At 42.4% G+C, this 10,082-nt stretch overlaps 1 protein-coding gene across 1 annotated transcript in view; it reads left to right on the forward strand.

The window, feature by feature from the left end:
- Nucleotides 1-10,082, forward strand: part of tln1 (talin 1) — a 167,067-nt gene that overhangs the window by 55,396 nt on the left and 101,589 nt on the right. Inside the window, 2 exon segments of the mRNA XM_070442899.1 lie at nt 9,078-9,275; nt 9,601-9,740. Of these exon segments, the coding sequence (XP_070299000.1) occupies nt 9,078-9,275; nt 9,601-9,740 (338 nt within the window).

A 10,082-nucleotide genomic window follows, 5' to 3' on the forward strand; every position in this document is an offset into this window, starting at 1 on the left:
GGAGAAGAACGGACGCCGAAGACTAAGAGGAGGAGAAGTAGAACAGGAGCGAGAGAGGAAGGAGGAAGAGAACAGAGCGAGAGAAAGAAGGAAGGAGAGCAGGAAAAGGAGCAGAGAGTAAGGACGAGGAGAGAGGCAACAAGGCGGGTGAGAACGTGAAAGGAGAGAGAAGAGAACCAGACGTGAGAGCTGAAGGAGAGAAAAGAACAGAGCACGAGAGAGAAGGGAGAGAAGAGACAGCGAGCGAAGGTCCAAGAGGAGGAGACAGAACAGGAACAGGAGCCGACGCGAGTAGAAGGAGGAGGGAGAAGAGAACAGAGAGCCGACGAATGAAATTTAAAACATAATAAACTGAATATAAAAATACTGAATATATATGCAACGCTTAGGTGGCAAGTGGATATTTTTTTACACACAAAGTGTGACCTGCAGTCTCTCCTTTCCACATACATACTGTTTTTATGATAATGATAGCATAATTTACAAGTTTACTTTGTAAAATGTCATATTAAATATGTAAACTGTCCTGAATATCCCTTTAATATCACTACAAACAACATGCTAAATACAGTACACAGAGCCTATACACAAGTCAAGTAAGAAAAATAACACACTCTTCTCAGTTAGCAACCGCTTCAACTCCCTCAATACCACACGTTCACATAACACTAACAACTGAATGAGTCAATCAACCAAAACTGAATTCAGAATGAAAGACCAAAAAATAGACAACCGATAATAGAAAAGAAGAAAAGACGGGTACTCGAGCTCCGGAGCATTCTCCAACTCCTCTGGCCTCGGCCTGCTGCGGTACACATGTGAATGGCTGTGATACTGTCAGATACGCACCTCGTGGCGAAACGAGAGAGAAGAGAGAAAAGTGCGAGGGAGCATGTGAAAACACGGGATGTGTTAGCTGACAGAGTAACAGAAAGTGTCTGGTGTGAAGAAATGAAGGGATGGAGAGCACCCGTCTCTTCGCTAGTAAATTGCCAGTATCCCCACACCCGCTCAAGCTTCGTGTTTAGACATCTCTACGAGCAACTGGTGAGCCTGTACTTCTACCATCCAGCAAACTGAAATGGCAGAACGAATAAAAATACAAGATTAGAATTGAAGCAGGAGAGAGAAGCACACAGACACAGAGACAGACACAGCACAGAAAGAGACACAGACAGAGAGAAGACAAGACACAAAGCTACAGACCAGATAGAGAGCAGACACAGAGATACCAGACACACAGAGAGAGAGAAGACAACAACAGACGAACAGAACAGAGAGAGAGAGGCACAGAGGAGAGAGCAAGACAAGACCAGACAGCAGAGAGCAACAGCACAGACACAGACACAATAGACAGAGACAGAGACACGAGACACAAAGGAGAGGAGAAAAGAGAGACCGCAAGACAGAACAGAGACAGAGACAAGACAGACAGAGGCGAGACATACAGGAGACGCACAGACAGAGAGCAAAGACAGACAGAAAGCCAGACACACAGACAGACCACAGACAAGGAGAGATACAGACACGAACGAGAGACGAGACAGACAGAGAGACTAGACGACGAGCAGACAGACAGACACGACAGACAGACAGAGGCACGACCAGACAGAGACAACAAGATCGAGACAGACACTGAGCAAGGTACGAGACAGACAAAGCCAGAGCAAGTACAGAGACAGACAGAGACAGGACAGACAGACAGCACAGACAACGGAAGCGACAGATCAGACAGAACAAGACGACAGACGGACAAGAGACACCAGAGAAGTAGTATGGACTAGTGGTCACATAAAAAGAAGAAAGAGGGAGTGAGAACATTTAGATAAAGAACAGGACGACTGAGACGAAGAGGAAGAACTGAAGGGAAGAGGCATACAAAGACGGCAAGCGCCCACACTAAAGAACGGAGCGCCACACTAAAGACGGAGCGACCCACCCTAAAGAACGGAGCGCCTCTACTAAAAAGAACGGGACGCCCACATAAAAACGAGCATCTCCAGAGTTAAAGAAACGGAGCCTTTACCTAAGAACCGGAGCGCCACACTAAAACGGAGCGGCCCACCACTAAAGACGAGGCGGCAACCACACTAAAAAGACGGCGGGCCACACTAAGAAGGACGCCACACTAAAGAACGGAAGCGCCCACACTCAAAGAGGAGCGCCACACAAAGAACGAGCGGCCCACACTAAAAACGGAGCGTTTTTTATTTTTATGCCCACACTAAAGAACGAGCGTGCACCACTAAAGCAACTGAGCGCCACACTAAAGAACGGAGCGGCCCACACTAAAACGGAGGCAGCACACGAAGAAGAGCGGCCCACACTAAAGAAACTGAGCGCCCACACTAAAAACGGAGCGGCCCACACTAAAGAACGAGCGAGTCACAACTAAAAACAGCGGCCCCACACTTAAATTAACGGAGCACTCACACTAAAACGGAAGCGGCCACACTATTCTAAAGAGGTGTCTCTCATGAAAAATGAAAAGTTGTTCAATCAAAGCCTGTCACATCCCTTCTCCTGTGACAGTCTCATAGCGAAGTAGGGGAGTTCCCCTAGATCTGAATCTTGGGTCAGCTTCTTAAATTCTTCCCCATTAGGGTTAGGTAAGATTGGGGAGGGAAGCTTCCATAGGTTCGTAGATAGGAAAATATCACCCCAGACCTTGCACCGTCATCAACACAACTGGAGATGGTGTGTCCCGTTGAACTTTCATTCAATAAACCCTCACTGACAGTTCGAATTTAACCTTCTAGCACGTCATAAAGAACTGACAGGGTTAGAAATGTGTAGAGCTGTTCACTCGATAACTATGAGCTCTGGTGTGTGATGTCACTTCTTGTTGTGTGTGTGGGTGTGTTGTGTGAGTTGTGTGGTGTGTGTGGGATCGTTGTGTTGTTGCGTGTGTGTGTGTGTGTGTGTGGTGTGTGTTAACCAATATGAACTTGATAACGGTGGAAGAGGACAATGTTAACAATTAATCATCGGGCATCATAGAGAGGTCAACAAATATCATATATCAAATAGAACTGATCCCCAAGTGAAATGAAGCACGGTGTCCAGTAAAAAGGTGATTTCAATGAACCTTAAATTTTCACTGAATAGTGTTGATAGAAGGAACCAAGCCGCTAATCCTGTAGCTTAATGGATTGGTGGATTTCTGGAGGGTCTGTGACAGGCTCTTAATTGCCAGTCTACAGAGCGGCGGCTCCAGCTGGCCTTTTGCAGGTTGGGGGGTTGGGTCAGTGGACAAGGACCTATTGGCTGCGAGTCAGCAGCTTATGACACATGGAGATGGTCTTGAGGTTGGACACACCCTGCGTCTGGTTCTCCTTGTTCTGAACGGAGGGCGGAGAAGGAAACGGTCAAATCAGGTCATGAAAGGTCCTCTCAGTCATTCCGCACATATGAAGTTAACATATGACACAACACGCATGAACATTGATGAGAGTCATTGCCTGCATTATCTCAAGAGACATCCGTCCTCCTCTCTCCTAAACATACACTAACTAAAACATTACCACTGCATCGTACGCAGTTATGAAATTAGTCTACACAACAACTGAACAAATACATCACAACGCAATAGTTCATTTCACCCCAGTCTAACGACCTGGTTCATCCGTGTCTTCTACTACCTTGACCTGGCCGGCCATGTCCACGCGGCCCCAGGAACTCTCCGAAGTCACGGACCGAACTGCCAGTGCGCTTGCCAGGTCTGGGTGGTTGCCCTGCGACGACTGGACCAGCTCATTGGCTGACTGGTTGAGACCGCTGCAGCCTGGTTCAGGTGACCTGCGCTCCTGGAAACTCTCCACGTGGCGGGACTGGAGAAGAGAGGGGGAGGAGATAAATAAGAGAAGTATGAAAGGAAAGAGAGAAATGAAAGGAGAGAGAGAAGTAATGACAAGGGAGAAAGTAATGAAAGAGAAGAACGAAGTATGAAGAGACAGAGAGAATGAAAGAAAGAGAATTAAATGAAAGGGAGAAGAGAGAAGTATGAAAGGAGAAAGAGAGTATCAGAAATGGAGAAGAGGAAAGAAAAATGAGAGAGAGAGTATGTAGGAGAAGAGAGATGTAATGCAAGAGAGAGAGTAATGAAGGGAGAAGAGAGAGTAATGAAAGGAGAAGAAGAGAAGTAATAAGGGAGAAGAAGAGAAGTAAGAGGGAAAGAGAAAGTTAAATGAAAGAGGAGAAGAGAGAAGTAATGAAAAGAGAAGGAGAAGAAGTAATGAAGAGGGAAGAAGAGAGAGAAGTAATGAAAGGAAAGAGAAAGTAATAAAGGGAAGAGAAGTAAGTAATGAAAGGGAGAAGAGAGAAGTATGAAAGGAGAAAGAGAGTAATGTAAGGCGAAGAAGTATTGAAAGAAGAATGATATATGAAAGGGAGAGAGAGAAGTAAATGAAAGAGAAGGATGAAGAGAGAGAGATGAGAGAGAAGATGGAGGAGAAGAGAGAAGTAATGAAAGGGAGATAGAAAGTACGATGAAGGGGAGAGAGAAGTAGAAAGGGAGAAGAAGAGTAAGATGAGATAGAAGTGAAGAGGAAAATGAAAGGGTAACTAAGCGAGAAGAAGAAGGAGAAGTAGGAATGATAAGCAGGTAAGAGGAGATTACATGAAAAGGGAAGAGAGAAGACATGAAGGGAGAAGAGAGAAAGTAATGAAAGAGATAGAGAGAAGCTAATGAAAAGAGAGAAGTTAATGAAACGTGATGACAGAGGAAAGAGAATAGAGAGAAGGAGAGAATGAGATAATCGATAGAAGATATGAAAGAGAGAGAGAGTCAATGAAGAGGAAGAGAGGAAGTAATGAAAGGGAGAAAGATAGAGTAATGAAAGGAGAAGAAGAAGTATGAAGAGGAGAATCGTATAGAGAGAAGAAAGAGAGACATAACTGAAGGAGAGAGAATTAAGATGAAAGCAGGAGAAGAGAGAATATGAAAAGGGAGAAAGAAGTAAAGATAATAGGAGAGAATGAATAAAGCGAGAAGAGATGAAGTCAATGAACAAGAGAAGAAGAGAAGTAATGAAGGAGAAAGAGAAGTAAGTAACAGGTGAAGAGAGAGGATAGAAAGGAGAAGATAAAAAGAGAAGTTTGAATGGAAGTAGGGATAATGAAGAGAAGAAGAAGTATAGTGAAAGGAGAAGAGAGAATATCTGAAGGGAGAGAGAGAAAATGAAAGGAAAGAAGAGTAGATGAAAGGGAGAAGATAGAAAGTATTGAAGGGAGAGAGAGAAGTAATGAACGAGAGAGAGAGAAGGAATGAATAGGGAGAAGAATAATGGGGAAAAGCAGGAGTAAGTGCAAGGAGTAGAATGCAGGAAGCGTAGAAGGAGATGAGAGAAGTAATGAAGGAGGAAGACGTGAGTATGAAAGGAGAAGGAGAAGAAGTATAAAGAGAAGGGACAGTGGAATGCAGAGCTAGTAAGAGAAGAGGAGAGTAATAAAGAAAGAGTAAATGAATGGAGAAAGAAGTATGAAAGAGAAGTAAATGGGAAAGAGAGGGAAAGAGAAGAGAATGTATGAAGGGAGAAGAGAGAATAATGACAAGAGGAGAGAGAACGTAAGAAAGAGAGAAAGAGAGAAGTAATGAAGGCGAAGAGAGAGAATTATATAAAGAGCAGAGAAGAAGCTAGATAAAGGGAGAGAAGAAGTAATGAAAGGGAGAAGCTAGCTATATGTCAAAAGAAGAGGAGAAGTAAGAAGGGAGAGAAGAGAAGTAATTAAAGGAGAAGACGAAAGTTGAGATGAGAAAAAAAGTGATCGATAATGAACGAGTAAAAGAGAATGAAGAAGTATAAGAAGGAGAGAATGGACAGAAAGTAAGAGAAGAATGAAGGTTGAGACGCAGGAATGAAGAGGGAGATAAATAATGATGAAAGGAGAAGACGAGAAGTAAATAAGGGAGAAGGAAGAAGTAGAAGGCAGAGAGAGAAGTAATCAAGGAAAAGAGAATAATGAAAGGAGATGAAAAGGAAACGAAGAGAGTGAAGTGAGAGAGAATGAACTGAGAAGGAGAAATGAAAGGCAATGGATAAAAGGAGTAGAGAGAGAGAGTAATTATCAGAAAGAGAAATGAGGGAGACGGAGTAATGAAAAAGAGAAGAAAGAAGTAGATATGAAAAGGAGAAGAGTAGAAAAGAAAGAGGAAGAGGAAAATGAATAGAAAAAAGGAGAAATGAAAGCAATGAAAGTGCGAGAAGAGAGAAGTAAGAAATGAGAGCAAGAGTAGACCACTAATGAACAGGGAAGAAGAGAGTAATGAAAGGGAGGAGACTAGTAATGAACACAGAGACAGAGAGAATAATGAAGCAGAAGAGAGAAGTAATGAAATGAGAAAGAGAAGTAAGGAAAAGGAGAAGAGAATTAATGAAGGGAGAGAAGCAGATAAGAAGGCAGAGAGGGAGAATAATGAGAGGGGAAGAGAGAACGAATGAAGGGAGAGAATGAGAGAAGTAATGAATAAGAGAAGAGAAGAAGTAATGAAGGAGAAAGAGAAAGTAATGACAAGGAGAAGAGAAAATAATGAAGAGAAAGAGACAGAAATAAAGGGAGAAGAGAGAAGATAACTGAAACGAGAAGAGAGAAGTAATGGAAAAGGCGAGAAAGAGAGAAGTAATGAAAGGTAGAGAACAGAGAAGTATGAAAAGAGAGAAGAGAACCAGTAATGAAAGGAGAACGATGAAGAGAATGAAAGGGAGAAGTAGAAGAAGCAATGAAAGGGAGAAGAGAAGAGTAATGAAAGGGAGAAGAGAGAAATAATGAAAGGAGAGAGAGAAGTAAACTGAAAGGAGAGAAGAGAGAGTAATGAAAGAGGAGAAAGAGCACGAAGTAATGGAAAGGGAAAGAAGTAAGTAATGAAAGGAAAGGAGTAAATGAAAGGAGAGAGAGAAATGAAGGGAGAAGAGATATATTAGAGAAAGAGAAGTAATGAGAGAGAAGAGAGAAGTAGATGAGAAGGAAGAGAGAAGTAAATGAAGGGAGAAGAAGTAATGAAAAGGGAGAGAGAGAAGTAATGAAAGGAGAGAGAGAAGTAATGAAAGGGAGACAGAAAGAAGTATATGAAAGGGACAGGAGAAGAAAGTAATGAAAGGGAGAAACATGAGAAGTAAGGATAAGGAAAAAGGGAAAGAGGAAGTAATAGAAGGGAGAAGAGGATATATGAAGGAGAGAAGAGGAAGTAATGAAAGGGAAGAGAGAGAGAAGTAATGAAAGAGAGAAGAGCAGTAATGAAATGAGAAAAGAGAGTAAGAAGACAGTAATGAGAAAGGATGAAGAGAAGAAGGCGAAGTAATGATAGGAGAAGAGAGAATAGTAATGAAAAAGGAGAACGGAGAGTAATGTAAGAAAGGAGAAGAGAAGATAAAGAAGAGAGTAATGAAGAGGAGAAGAGAGAAGTAATGGAAAGGGAAGAAGAAGTAATGAAAGTAAAGAGAGAGTAATGAAAGAGGAAGAAATGAAGAGAGAAGTAAGTGAAAGGGAGAAGAGAGAAGTATGAAAAGGAGAGAGAGAGAAGATCGGAAGAGGGAGACAAAATTGGAAGAGAGAAGTCAATGAAAGGAGAAGAGAGAAGTAATGAAAGGAAGTATGAACGAGAAGAGATAGAAGTAATGAAAGGGAGAAAGAGAGAACGTAATGAAGGAAGACAGAGAAAGTAATGAAAGGAGAAGAGAGAAGTAATGAAAGGAGAGAAGAGAGAAAGTACATGAAAGGGAGAAGAGAGTAAGTAATGAAAGGAGAAGAGAGAAAGTAATGTAAAGGGAGAGAGAGAAGTATGAAAGGAGAGCAGAGACGAAGTAAAGAAAAGGAAAGAGAAGAGAAGAGAAAGATAATAAAGGATGAAAGGAGAGAGAATAATGAAAGGGAGAAGGAAGTAATGAAATAGGAGAGAAGAAGACAGGAAGGAGAAGTGAGGGAGAGAGACGAAGTAATGAAGGGAGAACGAGAGATAAATGAAAAGGAGAAGAGAGAAGTAATGAAAGAGAGAAGTAAGGAAAGAGACAAAGTAATGAAAGGGAGAAGAGCGAAGTAATGAAGGGAGAAGAGAGAAGTAATGAAAGGGAGAGAAGCAGGAAGTATGAAAGGAAAAGAAAAGAAGGAAGTAGAATGAAAAGGAGAAGAGAGAGTAATGCAAAGGGAGAAGAGAAAAAGTTAAAGGGAGAGAGAGAAGTAATGAAAGGGAGAGAAAAGTAATGAAAGGAGAAGAGAGAAGTAATGACAAGGGAGAAGAATAAGAAAGGAAGAGAGAATTAATAAGGGAGAAGAGAGAAGTAATGAAAGAGAGAATGAGAGAAGTAATGAAAGAGAAGAGAGAAGTAGATATAAGGAGAGAGAGAAATATGAATAGAAGGAGAAGAGAGAATAATGAAGGAGAAAGGAAGAATGAAATGGAGAGAGAAGTAATCGAAAGGGAGAGAGAGATAGTAATGAAAAGAGAGAAGAGAGAAGTAATGAAAGGGAGAAGAGAAGTAATGAAAGGAAAGAGAGAAGTAATAGACAAAAGGAGAGAAGAGAAGTGAATGAAAGAAGGAGTAAAAAAAAGGAGAAGAGAGAGAGAGAAGGTAAAGGGCAGAAGAGAGGAAGTAATTAGAAAGGGAGAAGAGAGTAGTATGAAAGGGAGAAAGGATAGTAAATGAAAGGGGAAGAGAGAAGTAATAAGGAGAAGAGAGAAAGATAGAAATCAATGAAAGACGGAGAGAGAAACGTAATGAAAGGAAAGAAGAGAAGAATGAAAGAGAAGAGAGAAGTAGAAAGAGAGAAGAGGAAAGTAATGAAAGAGAGAGAAAGATAATCTGAAAAGGAGAAAGAGAGTAATTAACGAGAAAAACAGTACAATGAAAAGAGAGAGAGATCAATGAAAGTGAGATCCCTTTCATTACTTCTCTCTTCTCCCTTTCATTACTTCTCTCTTCTCCCTTTCATTACTTCTCTCTTCTCCCTTTCATTACTTCTCTCTTCTCCTTTTCATTACTTCTCTCCCTTTCATTACTTCTCTTCTCTCCCTTTCATTACTTCTCTTCTCTTCCTTTCATTACTTCTCTTCATTTATCCCCTCCTCCCCCTCTCTTCTCCAGTTCCCGCCCAGTGGGAAGAGTTTCCAGGAGACGCAGGTCAACCTGAACCAGGCTGCAGCCGGTCTCAACCAGTCAGCCAATGAGCTGGTCCAGTCGTCCAGGGGCACCACCCAGGACCTGGCCAAGGCCACTGGCAAGTTCGGCCGTGACTTCGGAGAGTTCCTGGAGGCCGGCGTGGACATGGCCGGCCAGTCACAGGTCAGAGAAGGACACGGATGAAACACCAGGGTCGTTAGACTGGGGTGAAATGAAATCTATTGCGTTGTGATGTATTGTTCAGGTTGATGTTGTGTAGCTAATTTCATACTGCGTATGATGCAGTGGTCATATGTTTTGTTTAAGTGTATGTTTAGGAGAGAGGAGGACGGGATGTGTCTTGAGATATATGCAGGCAATTGACTCTCATCAGATGTTTCCATGCTTGTCTGTGTCATATGTTACTAACTTCATATGTGCGTGAATGACTGAGAGGACCTTCATGACCTGATTTGAACCGTTTCCTTCCTCTCCGCCCTCCGTTCAGAACAAGGAGAACCAGACGCAGGTGGTGTCCAACCTCAAGACCATCTCCATGTCGTCCAGTAAGCTGCTGCTCGCCGCCAAGGTCCTGTCCACTGACCCCAACTCCCCCAACCTCAAGAACCAGCTGGCAGCCGCCGCTCGGTAAGAATGGCATTAGAGCCTGTCCACAGACCCCTCCCAGCATCCACAATGCAGTTAGCTACAGATAGCAGGCTTGGGTTCACTTCTACTTTCAACACTATTCTAATGAAATATATTTAGGCGTTCATTGAAATTCCACTTTTGTACTGGAAACGTGCTGTCATTTTCACTGGGGATCGTTTCTATTTGAATAGTGATATTTGTTACCCTCTCATGATGCTCCATGATAATTGTTAACATGTGTTCCTTTCCACGTTACTCAAGTTCTTATTGTTAACACACACACACACACACACACACACACACACACACACACACACACACACACACACACACACACAC

The sequence above is a fragment of the Salvelinus sp. IW2-2015 genome, linkage group LG4q.1:29, assembly GCF_002910315.2.
Source record: "Salvelinus sp. IW2-2015 linkage group LG4q.1:29, ASM291031v2, whole genome shotgun sequence".
In the NCBI taxonomy this organism is placed as follows: domain Eukaryota; kingdom Metazoa; phylum Chordata; class Actinopteri; order Salmoniformes; family Salmonidae; genus Salvelinus; species Salvelinus sp. IW2-2015.